The following is an 18161-nucleotide window of genomic DNA, read 5'->3' as shown; positions in this document are numbered from 1 at the left end:
CCTAAAATAGAGGAATCATTCTGTAGGATTAGGCTAAGATAAGCTTCATTTGAATAAAAATCAGTCTAGTTTGTTCTTTAAAATGAAGTAGCTAGAATATCCCCTAGCTAGTATAGCTAGTAATTTACCCTATTTCAGTCTTGTTTAAAACTATAATAAAGAAGTTCTGATGCAATGAATTACAGCCCATAGGCCATTTCAGAATATGAGGAAATTGCATGTCATTGGGCACTATCAGACCCACATTGTTTGTGTGGGTAACAGGAAGCCAGAATATAAATTAGGAAAAACAGATACCTCTAAGTGCTCACTCCCTTTGACTGGAAGAGTAGGCCTAGGGCTAGGCTCCCTCCAAATGGATTTTACCAATATGAATGTAGCCTACTTTGTCTGCCTTTTGAGTCAGCGCTTTGAAGCTTAGTTGGTGTTAATATTTAGTATTTTTTCTCTATCAAACCAGGATTATTTACCACAGCACTGTTGAAGCACTGGTGTTTGTGGTATAGATTCCTTGGCCAAGATTATGATTTACTATGGCCACTTCTTTTGGAAATAATTAAAGCTCTGAGATAATTGCTTGCAGCATCCCTTTCCTCCTGGGAACCAAGAAAAAAAAGTGTTTTTTTTTGTGATTTCCTTTCTATTCAGGATTTAAAAAAAAACATCTTACAATTTTTATTTTTTAAAATGTATTTTTATTTTAAATTTTATAGCATGTCCTCTGTGGTGGTCAAAAGGACCGCTTTACTATGAAAAGGTAGCCATGAAAATAGACAAAAATGGACAAATTGTGCTTTTAGTGGTATTAAATTAAGGGTAAACTTAACCAAATATAAGGGAAAATGTTATTTATCCTTCTAGACTACTTTATTTGCCTTTTGGACAGTTGTATTTCTTTTTTCTGGATTGTTCATTTCATTTTCATGTTTTTCTTTCATCTGCGATAATTAATTTTTTAGTCTTACTCTTCCTCGCTATCTTCTTGAGGCACAGGTTCATAGTCATCATCTCACTCATCACCTGAGAGCTCCAAACCCTCATTCATCCTATACAAATGATCTCCTAAATTTCCCAAAAAATCAAAATATTTTGCTCCTGGTGTCCATTATAATGGACATTCATAAAGTCAAAGTCAAAGTCAAAGTCAGCTTTATTGTCAATTTCTTCACATGTTCCAGACATACAAAGAGATCGAAATTACGTTTCTCACTATCCCACGGTGAAGACAAGACATATTTTTCCAATTTAAGTCCACAGACAAACATAACATTCAAGTAAACAAAAAAGTAAGTAAATAAGTAAATAAGAGGGCACATATAATAATGAAAAAATAAGAGCAGCAAAATTTGGTTGAAATTGTGCATAGACAGTCAATAAAATACTAGTGCAAAGTCAGGCCAATAAAAGGCTTGGGTAGTTCTGTTTGACCTAAGTAATAAAGAAAGTGGCATAGTGGTGCAAGTTATGTAAGAGCAGCAGAAGTGTTGTGTTTTCAGGACAACAACACCAAGTTGTAAAGTGTACAAGTGTGCAAGTGTGCAAGTGTGCAAGTGGAGTAGTGCAGGAGGCCATTGTGGGTCCAATGTCCAGGATGTTATGTAGCTGAGGGTGGAGGGGGGAGAGGAGGGAGAGAGTTCAGCATCCTTACAGCTTGGTGTATGAAGCTGTTGGTGAGTCTGGTAGTGCGGGAGCGCAGGCTTCTGTACCTCTTCCCAGAGGGCAGTAGATCAAACAGATTGTGAGCGGGGTGACTTGCATCACTCACAATTTTGGTCGCCTTGCGGGTGAGGTGGGTGGTGTAAATGTCCTTCAGGGAGGGGAGTGAAGCACCAATGATCCTTCCAGCTGTGTTCACTATGCGCTGCAGGGCTTTCCTGTTGTATTCAGTGCAGCTTCCGCCCCACACAGCGATACAGCTGGAGAGGATGCTCTCAATGGTGCCTCGGTAGAATGTGGTCATGATGGCTGGTGGAGCACTTGCTCGCCTGAGTTTCCGCAGGAAGTACAGGCGGCGCTGAGCTCTCTTCGCCAGTGATGCAGTGTTGGTGGTCCAGGAGAGGTCTTCACTGATGTGCACCCCCAGGAATTTGGTGCTGCTTGCTCTCTCCACCACAGCACCGTCGATGGTCAGTGGCAGGTGTTGGGTGTGACCTCTCCGGAAGTCAACAACAATCTCTTTGGTCTTGCTGACGTTCAGCAGGAGGTTGTTGTCCCTGCACCACGTGGTCAGATGGTCGACCTCCAACCTGTATTGAGTCTCGTCGCCCTTGGTGATGAGACCCACCAGAGTTGTGTCGTCAGCAAATTTCACTATGTGATTGTTGCTGTAGGTTGCAGTGCAGTCATGCGTCAGCAGGGTGAAGAGCAGCGGACTGAGCACGCAGCCTTGGGGGGCCCCTGTGCTCAGTGTGATGCTGCTTGAGGTATTGTTGCCAACACGTACTACTTGGGGCCTCTGACAGAGGAAGTCCAGTAGCCAGTTGCAGAGGTAGGTACTGAGTCCCAGTTTGTCAAGTTTGCAGATGAGTTGTTGTGGTATTATGGTGTTGAATGCAGAACTGAAGTCTATAAACAGCAATCTCACATATGAGTCTCTTTTTTCCAGGTGGGTGAGGGCTGGGTGGAGGGCAGAGCAGATTGCATCCTCTGTAGACCGCTTGGCTCGGTATGCAAACTGGAAGGGGTCCAGGGTGGGGGGGAGAATGGCTTTGATATGATAAAGTCACTATTATTTCAAAATGTAAATAACTTAACTTCTTTCAAAATGAATCATATGATTCCTGACATTTTCATTAACAAGACCATATATTGCCATCATAATGAATGCTTAATAAGTAGACACTATTTATCTCTCCTCCTTCCATAAAATGTGCTTGTTTTGATGTCAACCCTTTTTGAGAACCAGGAAGAGGAGGTTCCCAGCAAGCCAGCCAATCACATGATATATCATTAGAAAGCCCAGGATGTCCTCTTTAAAAGACCACAGGAATTGATAGAATAGCTCAAAGGGGTAAAGGGGTATGCTTCTAGAACTTATGTCCACTACAGAGGACATAGGTCTATGGATTGGTGCTCAGGAGGTTATGGACCTGACTTTTTATGTGACTTTGTTGCTTTGAGTTTGAATATAGTGCATGTTGTGGAGACAGGAAAATAGCCTACCTAAACTGTCCCTCAGATAATATATTGCCATGCCCATCTTCCAGAATATTAGCTCAGATCTGCACTGAGGTCCCTTCATTTTTGTTTCCAATTGCATAATGTATACACATAGGCCAACTATAACGCACCAGAAATGTTAGGGAGTACTACTGCTGGATCCTAGCAGCAGATTTGAAATAGAGGGTTGTGAAATTGCATGCTGCCAGAAGTGCCTAAATGTTGGTGTGGTCTGCTCATTAAGTGAGAGGCTAATCTGACCAAACTCTAATATTCTATTTGACCACTAGTCTTCATATCTAAAAAACAAAATCCAGTGTGACTATCTTCACTGAACTGAAATACATTTCACAATGAGTCAAGATCAGGGAGAGGCTACAGTAATCGGTGACCTTAAAGATTCAGAATTCAGAATCAGCTTTATTGGCCAGGTTTGCGTATACAAACAAGGAATTTTACTCCGGTTAATCTTTGCTCTCAAAGTACACAACACCCACTTTACATATAAAGAATAAAAACGGTTAAAAGTATAATATAACAATACAATAATATTTACAAAAAATATATACAATAACAATTGAAGAGAGGGAAGGAATGTCAGTAAAGACTGAGATGTAAATATACTGGTACAGTAAATATAGTGCAAGGCAGTTCAGTGCAATAGTAATATTTTAAAAACAATATTGTAATTGTAAGGTTGAAATATACATGAGGTAGATAAGCAGAACATGGGTGATTGTCTTTGCTCAGTGTAAGGGTGGGGTCTATTTATTTATGCACTACCAGAGTGACTGCTTGGGGAAAGAAGCTGTCTTTGTGCCGGCTGGTTTTGGCGAACAGTGCCCTGTATCACCTACCAGAGGGAAGGAGGTTGTACAGTTTGTGACCAGGATGTGAGGGGTCTGCAGAGATTTTTGCTGCCCTTTTCCTGACCCTGGACCGGTACAGGTCCTGGATGGAGGGAAGGTCAGCTCCAATGATCCTCTCCTGTAGATCCTCTCCTAATTGTCCATTGCAGTCTGGCCCTGTCCTGTTTGGTGGCTGACCCAGACAGTGATGAAGGTGCAGAAGAAAGACTGAATGATGGCTGAGTAGAAAGTGGTCAGCAGCTCCTTAGGCAGATTAAACTTCCTTAGCGGTCGCAGAAAGTATAACCTCTGCCTGAAGAAGACCCAGCAGGGTCAAAACGTTGCCTTTTGTGCATTTATATATGGGAGTCAAAAGCAGTGTTGCGGAAATTATATTTTTTCATTTGAGTAAGTTTTTTTTTTGTCCTGCACCTGCCAGAAGGTGGGATGTGCACACAATAACTTTTTTGCTGAAGGGAGAGAAAGAGTGACAGATAGAGAGGATTATAGAGAGACAGATAGAGAGGATATAGAGAGACAGAGAGACAGATAGAGAGGATATAGAGAGACAGATAGAGAGGATATAGAGAGACAGATAGAGAGGATATGTTTTCTTTGTGAAGCTGGAGTAGCCAGAGCCGCAGGGAAGCCTACAGAGGAGGGGCAGCCCAGAAGCACAATAATGTGCTAGCTATTAGTGAGCCTAATGACAGCTTAAGATGATGATGATGATGAAGATCTCATGATGATGATGAATGCAAGCCAACAGTTTCATTTAAAATGTTTTCTTTGCTTCTATAAGTTAGATGTGCTGGGTAAAACAGAGGGTGTGCTTATGCTATGTCAAAATGCTTGTATTGAGTTGCGATGAACATTATATTAGATTGCTGCTCACAGCGTTGTCTAGAAAAAGGAGCCGATTAAAATGGTCTGAAGCATTCATAGAACACTAGGGTGTCCCATTTGTCTGACAAACTCTAAGGGTGGTTTGTGTGGCAATGCACTGGACCAAGGGGTTTAAATTACCTGTTAATGTATAGTTGAAATGTCAATTATTATATATACTTTTAGTTTTCTGTTGTCATGGTTGTTGGATAGTTCAGAGCACATTGAATACAGTGAATGTGTGATGTGAGACTCAGCATGCTTGCCTGAAGGAGGACTCTGGTGTGGCGGTCTGGTAGTAGTACCAGTAATAATAGTAGACAGTAGTGGATGTGTGCCAAGGTGTCATGGAAAGGAAAACAGACATTCAAAATATGCTCCTATTCTAGACCATTTTATGAGAATGGTCACATGCCTCTCTGACGCATGGGAATGGGATTTATAACAAATCATTCTCATCCATCAGCCAGCTCATGTGGTACACATGGTTAGATCTTTAATCAACACTTTGGATCTTCAAATATTGTTCTTTGCTTGTCTAGCTGTGCTGGTGAGATTCCTGACCAAATGTTTCATTGGAGAGTATGCTTCAAATGCTAGTGAGAATTGTCATTGGAGGGAAATGAAGACTGGCCCTGATTTCACCTTCAGCATATTTGAGACCATTGTAAGACTTTTAATCATCTGTAATGCACAGCTACAGTATGTGAGTGTGTAATATAACAATATGGGGGCAGCCGTGGCCTACTGGCTAGCGCTTCGGACTTGTAACCGGAGGGTTGCCAGTTCGAACCCCGACCAGTAGGCACGGATAAAGTGACCTTAAGCACGGCACCTAACCCTTCACTGCTCCCCGAGCGCCGCTGTTGTTGCAGGCAGCTCACTGCGCCGGGATTAGTGTGTGCTTCACCTCACTGTGTGTTCACTGTGTGCTGAGTGTGTTTCACTAATTCACGGATTGGGATAAATGCAGAGACCAAATTTCCCTCTCGGGATCAAAAGAGTATAGGCTATATACTTATACTTATATATATATATACTTATATATCATTAGCCTGTGTGTTTAAGTATAAAATAGCTGTCAAGGTGTTATAGCTCAGATGTTATTAGCCATATCAGAATATTGTTTGCATGCATGAGTTTAGTTTTTGTGTCTTGGGAAAAGATGCGCTTAACAGAGTAAAACTATCTTTATATTTAAGAGCATTTTTTGTCCTGTTCACTAGCCATGAGCACATGTGGATATTTATTGGATAGAGTTGACAAATTACGGAGCCCGGGAGAGGTCACTTTAAGTGATATTTTTTCTGGTCGTGATTATTTGTGAGCACGTTTTCTGTCTGTAACATTACAGTTCATATTGGTAATGTGATAATAACCGTAGGCAGTTAATTAAAGCCTTTTTAGTTTTCACCATTAGGTGGTCAGGATGGTTTATAGCGGACTTCTACTCTTTGTAGCAGGGTCACCTGCAGTGTCAACCGCCAGCTATGGAGACCCATAATGGGGAAATGTAACTATAGGCTACATAGGCTACTCGGGCTCTGTTGTAATGACCGGTTTCCACTACCTCCTGGATTGTTGATTAAAGCCTACGTTTTTGTGCACACAATTTAATTTCTTCGAGCCCACGTTTTAAATATTCGTGGGTGCGTTTTAGTAGATCGAGATCTCGAATATACTACAACGTGCTCATGTTTACATATGTCAAGACAATATTGAGTGCACGTTTTACAAATTGTGGCCACGTTTAAATAGATCGTGCACACAATGTTCTATAACCATGTTCACTAAATTGTGCTCTCGTTTTAATAAATCGTGCCCTCGTTTTAGTAAATCGTGCGCTCGTTTGAGTAAATAGTGCACTCGTTTTATAAATTATGCGCTCGTTTTAATAAATGTTGCCCTCGTTTTACTATGCTTAAAATGAGAGCTCAATTTAGTAAAATGAGCGCACACTATAGTAAAACAAGAGCACAATATAGTAAATTGTGCACACGATTTAGTAAACAGAGAGCACAATTTAGTAAAACGAGCGTACGATTTAGTAAAACAAGTGCACAATATAGTAAATTGTGCGCACAATAGAGTAAAACGAGAGCACAATTTAGTAAAAGAGCGCACAATGTAGTAAAACGAGCACACATTCTCTCAACATGCAAAACATTTTGCGATGACACCTCTAGGGCTCTGTAACAAATAGAGGGGTCATTGCAAGATATTTTTTGGTATATATCCAGAAAACGTGCGCTCATTTTACTAAATTGTGTGCACATTTTACTAAATCGTGCCCTCAATTTAGTAAATCGTGTTCACGATTTTGTAAAACGTGCGCACAATTTAGTAAATTGTGTGCACGTTTTACTAAATAGTGCGCTCATTTGACTAAATTGTGCTCTCATTTTAATTGTTGTAAATTGATTTTTATTAACAATTTAATGACAATTTAGTAAAACATGGGCACAATATAATAAAACATGCACACAATTTTCTAAATCGTACGCACATTTTACTAAATAGAGAGCACAATTTAGTCAAATGAGCACACTATTTAGTAAAACGTGCGCACAATTTACTAAATCGTGCGCACAATTTACTAAATTGAGAGCACAATTTAGTAAAATGAGTGCACAATTTAGTAAAACGTGTGCACAATTTAGTAAAATGAGCGCACATTCTCTATACACAAACATATCTTGCAATGACACCTCCTGGGCTCCGTATGAAATCATAAAGGTGACTGGATCATTTTGAGTTGTGAGCTTGTGGTCAAGTCATTGGCACACAAACTTTGCAGTTCAACTTTGAATGTTAAACACGTGAAAGACTTTTTCCAGTTTCCCTTGTGTTTCAAGCAATCAGCTGAGCACTAAAGCTACCTGAGACTTGCAATGGTGGTCAGCCGGTCATCACTGAACCATACAAAATTTGTCTGTTTCCTGTCACAGACTCTCTATACTAGCCTGGCGGGCCATCCTATATCATTGAAATGTATAGTCTGGAATCGAGCCATTCACCTCGCTTAATCCAAGGGGCCTTAATCCAAACTGCCTAGGCATGCAATAGGCCAGCGCTACGACCATATCCGTATCCGGTCGGCAAAACGGCAAATACATACTTTTTTGAAAGGAATGACTTAAGTGCGTTGTGTTGCTCAACTTTCAAAGAAAAGCACAAGTCCAACTCCTCCAAAGTTGACGCCAACGCCGATTCAAACAACTGCTCTTCGTTCGCTATAGCCACCTTCCTTATTGTTCACCGTCGCAGGACTGTCGTCATCCTGTTAAGCCCGCCTTAAGACTCTCTAACAAAATAGAGCGCTGTGATTGGATGACGTCCATGGCGTCAGCCAATAGAAATCCCTATGGTTTGATACTAGACGTACAGGCTGAGCAAATTAATTTGCCGCCGCTAGGGTGCGTCTAGATCTCTATACCACAAGAGGCTCTCAATTGATGGCAGACAGTTGAATCTGGAGGTGTTTGACCCCTGCTCAGAGCAGGTGAGGTGTGTAATTTATTTAGTACAATAAATTAAGTATAGCTATGCTGATAACAAATTGTTACTGTTTCTGCCTGTTCCTGCGTGTGTTTTTACTGAAGAGCTGCTGTCCTGAATGAATAAATATGGCATTTTTAACTTGGGACATCAAACCCCTGTGGAGTTGTCAAGCAAACAGGTCTTTGAAGAAAACCGCAAAACTAGCACTATGCTTAACCACTGAATCGGGTGCCCTTTCAGGGATTTAACTACAGTGCTTTGCTGAAAAACCCTTTTGAGGAAAGTGGTTGTGCACTGTGTGCCTGTGTTAGTTGAGCTAACATGAAGACTTTAAAAACATACTTTTACCTGCACTTGAGTAAAAACCTGTATCTTGCAGATGAAAACAACCCAAGTCCAAATGTCAGAATAGCCATTATTACAATTGATGAAATGATATTAAGGAGGACTGTATGATTTGACAGTGTCATCACAAGTATACAAATCTAATGGAGACAGTGTTGTGTCTCAGATTGCAGGGAGCCGCTGTATTAGGAACCTGTAGACTGGGCTGATGGGTTTGTGGTGGTATACAACAGTGACCGGTCCTCCTTCCTCCATGCCATAGATGTCCTGCGGCAAATCAAAGAGGCAAGGGTGGAACCGTACAAAGGGTAAGCTTCCATTACAGTAATGTTCTTCAATAGTTTTTTTTATCATTATGCTTTTTAATTGTTATTCCGTTTAAAAAAAACACATATACACAGAGAGTTCAGCCTCAAACCAAAATTGTATTGCATATTTGTAATATTATAATGGTTTCATAAATTCATACTCTTGTGTTTACAATTTAATATGCAAAATAAAACACCTTCACAGAGTTTCCTCTTTCCTGGGACTGTGTAAAGCCCATGGGAAACCCATGGGAAACTGTAACAGACCTTGTTGAACTTGCAGGGACACAGAGGTGCCAGTCTGCTTGGTTGGGAACAAGCAGGACTTGTGTCATGCTCGTCAGGTGAATGAGGAGGATGGCCGGTCCCTAAAACAACTGTCACTTCCAGGAGGTGTCTGCCTCAGAGGGATACCAGGAGGTTGAGAACCTTTTTACCTGGCTTATCCGCCAGGTGATGCAGCACCTGAAGTATCGATCAGACCGCCTACGTTACAGTGGGTCAAAGTCCATGACCAAACTAATCAACAATGTCTTTGGCAAGAGGAGGAAGTCTGTATAAATATGGACCACCTTTAGAAGCAAATTATCAGTGATATTTTATTTTGTTGCACAAATTTAAAGGAATTGTATGTAAGAAATGTATTTCAGTTAATCATAAAATGGCCCTGATATGTCACTAGACATTAAGAAATCATCTCCCCCCCCCCAAAAAAAAAATTATATATCGAGGAGAGAACTCAAAACAACTCAGGTGGTCATTCACAATCTTGGCTCTGTAAATAGGAAATAAAGTTAATGGCTCACACTGTATTGACAGGCTGTTGAGGTCAATATATCGACATCATATTTGATGCCATACAATTGAGATGCTGTACAACTGATAGTTCTTCTGAAAAGTTCTTCTATGGATTGTAATTCTTTTAATAATAAAATGGAAAGACAATATATCAAATAATATCACAACACTCAAAATATTGTCTGTCTTGTCTCTGTTTTATGTTAAAATTATACTGCTTGAGAAAGGTGGGTTGCCATTGTTGAGCTAAATAGCATGTGGCTGTATTAAAATATTTTGTGGATGAACCTTATGCAGTTCAGCTTTTACCTGGTTACCTGTGCAATATGCTATCAAACTCTAATTGAATTGTCTACAGTGTACATCAGGTCTACTAAATGAGAATGTTTGTGGGACCCAATTCTAGCCTGTTCCATTGAAAGCAATCTGCAATAAGCTACATATCAGTTTCTAGAGGGCGCATGAAATATGAATAGTCTACAAATGAAGCGAAACACATAAGTCTGGGGTTGTGTTTAATGCAATGTTGTCCAAGGGTTTTGTAAACTTGAACAGTTTGTTTTGTTTGAGGTAATTCTGGGAACTACACGACCAACGCAAGCGGGCTTCATTTAGGCTACGAAGATGTTATCATTTCGTGGTCTGGGCTACAGTGTAGAGCTCCATCCAATTCGACGTTTAGATTCTGCATTCGGTTGGTCAAGTCTGAGCTGTATTCCATCCAATGACAGGCTACACTGTCCCATCTCGGCTACTGATGCGCCTTTGAAGGAAACGGTGCGCAGTGTATTTTGGAGTAGCGTAATATAGTTATGTTATGTTATGAAACATATTATTCCGTTATTAGAGATTAAGTATTTGACATTTTGTTTTATTCTAAAAAAAGGAAAATGTCGATGTCAACATTTCAAAAGGTTACGCTGGTATCGTGCCTACTGCTCTGCGTGGCTCTGCTCCTTCCCAAAATGCTCCTGTCGCGAGGCAAAAATGACAAACAATCGGAGGGTAAGATCTTAAAAATATGATGCCTTAAATAGTGACCCCTTGAACACTAATCTATAGCCAACAAGATCTTAGCCTGTGTTGTTACATAGTTCATCCAGCGGGGGTCTTTTTTCACTGGTAGGTAGGCCTATTTGCCATTGCTTGACATCCTGTGTACCTGCGCGGATGTGAAATTGCAGGGTTTTTAATAGGCTGTGTTCCTCCGTGCTTTAGGTTTAAAATGAAGACAAACGGGGTTATGACCGTTATGGACATGCCATCCTGCCATTTTACTTTACTACGATTTTGTATTGGGTTTAGATTATTTGGTGTAGTTTCGTGGTTTAGTTTATTCATGGTCTTCTATCTTTCTTCATTGCTCATTCTATCTTTCTTCATTGCTCAACATTCGAATTGTGCATGTTAGGTGGATCTGGGCATTTCCCACCCATGGTACGAAGACAGCTAGCACCTGAAGGACAACGAGCGAACGGTGCACAATTCTCTCGAGCGCATAACACTGAAGCTATTGCCCGTGCCAAGGGTGGAGGAACAGGGGCTGCACCTGGTGGTAAATCTAGTCTCGCGGGACAGATTATCCCCATCTATGGATTTGGAATCCTTCTTTACATTCTTTACATCCTCTTTAAGGTAAAACACAATAAAGTGGAAGTACAGATGCGGCTGGTAAATATTTTGGCCGGAGTTTCTTGATGCCCGATAAAAATGAGTTGACTCAAGCAGTCAGAAATTAATCAGACCATTTCACTGGTGCCATATGTTAATCATGTGTTATGTTGTCTTTTCTTCTTTCAAAGATAACATCAAAAGGGAAAACCTCCAAACCCCCTCAAAGTAGATTGTCTACTTTGAGATCAGAGAACATGAAGAGAAAAATCAGTAAGTTACTCCCCCCCCCCTTCTGCATTGATCATCTGTTGTTAGACCAACTCTCTCTATATACTCTTGTTATGATAGTCATATCACCTAACCCCCCCCCCCCCCCCCCCCACACACACACAAAATTAAAATACATTTATAATAATTATTGCTCTGTTTTGGCCTTGAATGAACTAGACAATGTATGTAGCTTCAGCTTTAATAAAAGAATACAGTTCTCCAAAGTGAAGAGGTCTGAAAACAGTAGCCCTTGTGTAATGTACTTAATACATGAGAGTTCAGTTATGTTAGTGATTAGAGGAGGACATGAGATCTAGGAGATAAGGTCTAAATGACCAAATATGATCATTATTTTCTCACTTTCCTGCAGCTGACTTTGAGCTGACCCAGCTCCAGGAGAAACTGGAAGAGACAGAGGATGTGATGGAAAGGATAGTTTCCAAGGCAGGCCACAGTCCAGAAAGGTTTGTTCACTTTTCCATCCAATGATCCACTGCCTTACACACTCTGAGAGTTATATAACTGGATCCTCTCTTCTGTGCCTCCCACAGAACGATAAAAGGAGTTAGCTCAGATCAGGAGGAGAGGCTGCTGCTTCAGCTTAAGGAAATCACCCACATGATGAACAAGGGCAGTCTGCTGGAGGGTATTATGTCTGAGAATAAAGCAGAGAGCCCATGCTCCCAACACCAGGAAGGTACTGCACCTTTTCATTACAACAGATATACTTGTACACTAAGTATATCTGTTTCAATATGAATTTCCCTTTGGGGATGAAGAAAGTATGGTATATCTATCTATCTCGATTGACAAACTAAGGAATATGTCAGTAATCAGATCCTCTTTAAAGAAAGTTTGTGCGAGCAAAGTCAAATGGTTTCTTTTTAATTCACACACAAAATTGTAGCACTGACTAAGATTTTAACCTGCCAGAAATAAGGAAAAATATCCAACCCTACATTCACATATATTTTGGTGTATACCACAAGGTCATATAGAATTGAGTGTTTAATATTTAGACTGTTCGTAATATATTTTGTCTAATCAATGGGTGATTGTCTTATTAATTACTGAAACAGAGTATCCAGAAGATCCATACCCCAGGTCAGAGGGTGGGTGCTGCCATCATGGTCACCATGGCTACCAGCACATGGGAGATGAGTGGACAGAGATGCCAGAGGATGGGGCGACAACTGACCCACCGGAGGAGAATGAGGCGCAGAGTACAGGTGGAGTTGAAGACATCTATCCTGGGGAAACTGAAGACGCATATGGTGCTGCTGCTGACACTGATGACATGCTTAGGGAGAACATGGGAGAGGAGGAGGATTATGCTGTACACAGGGAGAGGGAAGAGCTGATGGAAGATGAATATAATGTTGAGGATCAGGTGCTGGAGATCCAGCAAGTCATGAAGGACAAGGACTGCTCAGTCTGGACGTCAGTCCTCTCAGAATATGACTCTGCCCAGCTCAGAAAGAGGAGCAAGAAGTGACCGAAGAGGATCTGCTTTTTTTTTTTGGATGGACCTTGCATTATGAATATACCTTTAGAGCTTTCCCTTTCACTGTCCCTTCATAGTCTTCATTCACACCTCATTCAACTCTGGCATGCTTGTGAAGATATAGGACAGAATGTAGCATTTCTAAATTCTAACATCAGGGCTACGCCAGGTGCACAATTAAAGTGCTTTATTCGTGGAGTGTAAAAATAATTTTAGAATTATTATTTATTTTTCTCTCAAATGTACGCACCAAAGATTTTAGAGCATGTTCTAGAATCTTTGGCACATACTGCTATCACGCCTGGTGTAGCCAGTTCCATTGATTATAGTGGAAGCTAAATGTTGCAGTTCAGTGCTTCAGTTATGTGCCGGGTGTAGCCTGTCTGCAAGGAGTATGCTCTTGTTTTTGTGGGAATATCAAGCTTTTTTGTCATGGTTGCTGTTTTAATTTATTATGTTTCCCTGAAATGTTGAATTATTGAATTCGTTGCCCTGTATGAATTATTGTTGTTCATGAACATACCATTTTAAAAAGGGACACTCTCTCAGGGCTTGTTTAAACATAATGCTTCCTAATCGTTCCTTAACATTTATTTTCTTTCTGTATTCCTAAAAAAGGTTGTGATTTTGAAAACGTATAAATACCTTGTCAGTTACTGTGCAATTTTTTTTTTGTTTAATCACATCTTTATGTTTTTCTTAAGCTTATAGGTAATATTGGGGTTTAGACCCTTGGTTTGCATGTTGTGAATATAATTTTTTTTAAATTTTTGAACAAATCACCCCATACTGTACGTCAACTATTGATATGCAAAATACATTTACGTTTTTTGTTTCCATAGCACACACGGAATTCTATGAAATTAAACTTAAATTTAACTCTTTAAATGAAAGAAATTCTTTAAATTCCTTCCTCTTTCTTTTCTGAGGTGCAATCAAGTCATCATTTTGTATATAACCACAAGGCAGCTTCCTACCCTGTTGCCAACACGGACATGGCTAGTCCATTGTATGACAAATGACTGAAATTAAAATCTGGTTTAAGGTTTCCTTAAAATAAAATAGGTTGCACAAAACATCTTTAGATTAATCGACAGCTTCTGGAAGTATGTGCAAATCCCTGACACTGCCCATGAGCTTGTGCTACGTCTGACATTTGTATTATCAAGTCATCCACTTTTGTCAACATAGATGCAAAAGGTGTATAGCCAATTATGCTCTCAGAGTTTTGCGTCCTTTATGTGGACAATAAGCATAATACTACAGGCTGCGTGAAATGTGAGCCAAGCCACAAAATAAACAATAATCAGAAAAAAAAAAACGTTTAATTGGATTTGAAACCCCATACAGATAGAAAACACACATCCTACAGTCAGTGTGCAGATAGCACAAAAGTAAATGTTTTATACGGTATTACATTACAGCTGTTTGCTTGCAGTGACTCCATTGAGCAGCAGCTGCACTGGTTTGGTAGCGGAGCAGAAAACATAGTTGCTGATCGTTGTTCAGCAGCCTGACTGAATCCGGGCTGCTGGATGCCCCCCTCAGTACACCATGGGCTCATCAGTTGGTTGAGCTACCTGAATCATATAAAATGGCTCTGGTCAGAGGAGATTAACTCATGCAACATTTCAACTGACATGCATCGAAATGTACTTCTGTATATGGCGTCCCTGAGCTACTTTACGAGCAAATCCTGGGTTTGGATGTTTGGTTATAACAGCTGTTCACTCTTGTATAAGGAGTGTGAGGGTGCTGGACTGACAGTAATATGAAACCACTGGGTGCTCAAATGGTTCTCAAGCTAATCAGGTGCTTAGCTGCACACAGGCACTCATTGTTGTGATCATCTCTAGGTAACAGTCCCAGCTATGCCCATAGACTAACTACATAGGTAGTAGGTTACATTTTTTATTTTCTGTGTGAATGCCATTTTGTCTCTAGATATTCTTCTTCTGTGATAGACCCATTAGAATATGAGTTTGGCACTATCCTGTGAATAGGATTCATTTAGCTTTACTTTCATATCAAGGCCAACGTATGCCTCAATTCAATCAACAGATGAATGAAAAACATGGGAGAAGTTGAACATTACATTTCACAAAAATGTTTTGAATGCTTATTCAATCTGAGAAAAACCTCACCTTTCTTTGTGGCCTCTCCTCCAGGCCCTCAAGGAAAGGTGCGACATCATCGTCATCATAAATGACAAACTCCATGTCCTTTCCCACAATGCCGATGGAGACATTCTAGAGAAAAAATATGGTAAGTACACTTACCCAACAGCTCACAACACAGAGAACTTGAAACACGATAAGGCTGACGGAACTGAAATTCTAACCTTTGTGGTAAGATCCTGTTCTGCAGGCAGGGTTTCCCGCAGTGCACGAAGCCCATGCTGCACGAGATCATTCAGATTACCTGTAAACAACAAACGACCGTAAATCCAACTAATGTGTACACAACAATACATATAACACAACATCAGAGTACAGTGAGTTTGGATTCATCACTCACAGTCTAGGAAAGTGTCCATGTGTCTCTCCAGGTAAGTGCGAGCTGATTGAGAGCGGGCTCCAATAGACATGGCTTTGCAATCAAAGTAGTTTGCTGAGGGGCAGGTCTGGAAGATATGGGGCCCCATGTCCTAAAAATGAAGAAGGAAAATTAAACCCTTCTACTTTGTGATGACGAACAACCAAATTGGTTTCTGCATATCAACTTTAACCACACGTAGCTCTTACATCAAAGCCTGCGATAAGAAGTCCCACTCCATAGGGTCTCCTCCCATATCTTTGCGTGGGAATCTGGGTTTCTGGTAGGTGGGTTAAAGATCAAATAATCTGTCTAGTGAGAGGATGCAAGCTGACAAAACACAGAAACAGAACAGACACAGAAAAAAACATTCTTTACAGGACATTAAGGATACTGCTTCCAATAAGAGAAACCAGGCGGGAGACAGGAAGAGGTCGGTCAAAGACAAACCGAGAATCCAAGCACTCTTGTCGCATGAAGTTACTGTGAAGACAGAGAAAAAAGGCAATGATTAAGCTCCTGGATCAAAACAACTGGTAAAGCACACGTTGTACTAGCACTTAAATGGAAAGAAAAGCAGTACTTGAGCTCAGAATTCCCAGTGGCAATCTGAACCAGTTGGCTAACCAGTTAAGAGGAGAAACAATTCCTACCAGAGAAGCCTGGCATCTGCCGTCAGTCCAGCGATGGAGATACCCACATGGTTATCAACATGGAGAATCTTCTTCTGATGGGCAGCAAGCTCTGACTGAGCTCTCTACAAATGCAATATACAAAAACAACTCAATAACTTCCACAAGATTTCACTGATGCATTCTTATCCATAAGAAGTCATATACAAATTAAAATGTTAATGACACAAATGTCCATGTCAATAAATATGGTAATAACCCATTGTGCTTTGTAACACCATTACTGCTACACAATACAATATGTAGTATTACCTAGTAATCTGAGCATAGAAAGAAATTTCTATGTGTGCACAGTAAATAAATTAAAGAACAGTTATGTGCAAATTGTACCTTCAAAGCAACAAGAACTGCATGGGTGCGTGATTTGAGTCCTACTGTTGCAGATCCTTGCTTTACTGCTTCCATGGCATATTCAATCTGATGAATGCGTCCCTAAAGCAACACATCAAAATACATTATATTACTTTTAGAAACAAACCTGGTCACAGAAGAAAAAAGACAAAACAAATGATTTGACTTTACCTGAGGACTCCATACAGTGACGTCGTTATCATACTGGTTGCGGAACTGGGGTAGGACAAAATACATACATTAGGCCTATATTAGCAAACAAATGGTGTCACACAACAAACAAGAATCTATTATTTCACAATAAGATTACAATATGTCTCATCACGAAGTCATGACCCACGGACAGGACACAGGTTACACACAGTTATGCGTATACTTATGGTGTAGTAATAGTAGAATATATTTGCGATCATAACTAAACAGGAGTAATTGGAACTTAATTAACACTGCAATTTAACTTAAAATATAGTCAGGTAGGCTAGAATTCATCTGCCACTGCCGGATATTTTGTTTCAGCGCAGTTGATACCTCATACAAGGTAACGTTAGCTGGATGTAAATCGAAAGTAATGTCACAGCCCGTTTACGGATGGTGACAATACTGAAACTAGCTGATTAGCCAGTTACAAACTTACCTAACAACTAACTCAACTTCTCTCTTTCCAGTACACGTTTTATTGACCTCAGATGCATATTATGCTCATCAACTCATTGTAATAGTTTTATTATATTCAGAATATCAGTATTACATGTCTGATGTTAGCATCAAGTACTTCAAGCACTAAATCAGCTAAACTTTAAGACGGCTAGTCAGCTAACAATAGCATAGGCTACTTAACATGCAGACTGGCACGGCCGCACTAGTTGGCATCATGGGGATGTTTCCACCCAAAAACTCAAAACGATGAGAAAATCAAATACACAACAAGTTGAGGTTATTAGTTTAAAACAGAATTGAACGCTGGATTGATACTGCCACCAACTAGCCAGTCAATTTGTGTGAGTTAGTTTTACGCTTACTCACGGTATCAAGCTAGCACTGGCTAACGTTACTTTTAGCCAAATATTTTCTAACGTTATTGTCTTTGACCAACAGCGACAGGTTAATCATACAGGACGCCACAAAGGTGTCACTACAACATTAAAATATCAAACATATGAACATTCTCTCTAACATGTGAATTGTTGAATTTATTAATATAACACTCATTCATCCTCACCATGTTTGCCTCTCAGTCAGCCGCCTATCCAGAACAACGATGTTAGCAATCTACTACTTTTCCTTGACGGACAGGAAGTATAATGGATCTCAGAGCAGACATGTGCATCGATCTCCATTCAAAGCCCTGTAG

At 40.3% G+C, this 18161-nt stretch overlaps 2 protein-coding genes and 1 pseudogene across 2 annotated transcripts; 2 read left to right on the top strand and 1 right to left on the bottom strand.

The window, feature by feature from the left end:
- Positions 1–5376: 5376 nt before the first annotated feature.
- On the top strand, positions 5377–9627 carry LOC121724127 (annotated as a pseudogene).
- Positions 9628–10484: 857 nt separating this feature from the next.
- ric3b (RIC3 acetylcholine receptor chaperone b) lies at positions 10485–14360 on the top strand. Its single transcript, XM_042110763.1, has 7 exons — positions 10485–10621; positions 10731–10849; positions 11256–11479; positions 11647–11728; positions 12099–12192; positions 12280–12425; positions 12808–14360. The coding sequence occupies exons 2-7, from the start codon at positions 10735–10737 to the stop codon at positions 13221–13223; spliced, it is 1077 nt and encodes a 358-aa protein (XP_041966697.1). The 5' UTR covers positions 10485–10621; positions 10731–10734; the 3' UTR covers positions 13224–14360.
- Positions 14361–14538: 178 nt separating this feature from the next.
- psma1 (proteasome 20S subunit alpha 1) lies at positions 14539–18142 on the bottom strand. Its single transcript, XM_042110765.1, has 10 exons — positions 18030–18142; positions 16982–17026; positions 16790–16891; positions 16421–16524; positions 16162–16250; positions 15977–16047; positions 15750–15879; positions 15574–15653; positions 15377–15481; positions 14539–14812 (listed from the first exon to the last, which is right to left on the bottom strand). Exons 1-10 carry the CDS (start codon positions 18030–18032, stop codon positions 14777–14779), a joined length of 765 nt encoding a protein of 254 aa, XP_041966699.1. The 5' UTR covers positions 18033–18142; the 3' UTR covers positions 14539–14776.
- Between the last annotated feature and the right edge of the window lie 19 nt (positions 18143–18161).

This window comes from Alosa sapidissima, chromosome 11, assembly GCF_018492685.1.
Source record: "Alosa sapidissima isolate fAloSap1 chromosome 11, fAloSap1.pri, whole genome shotgun sequence".
NCBI lineage: Eukaryota > Metazoa > Chordata > Actinopteri > Clupeiformes > Clupeidae > Alosa > Alosa sapidissima.
This window is presented reverse-complemented; position numbering and strand designations above follow the sequence as displayed.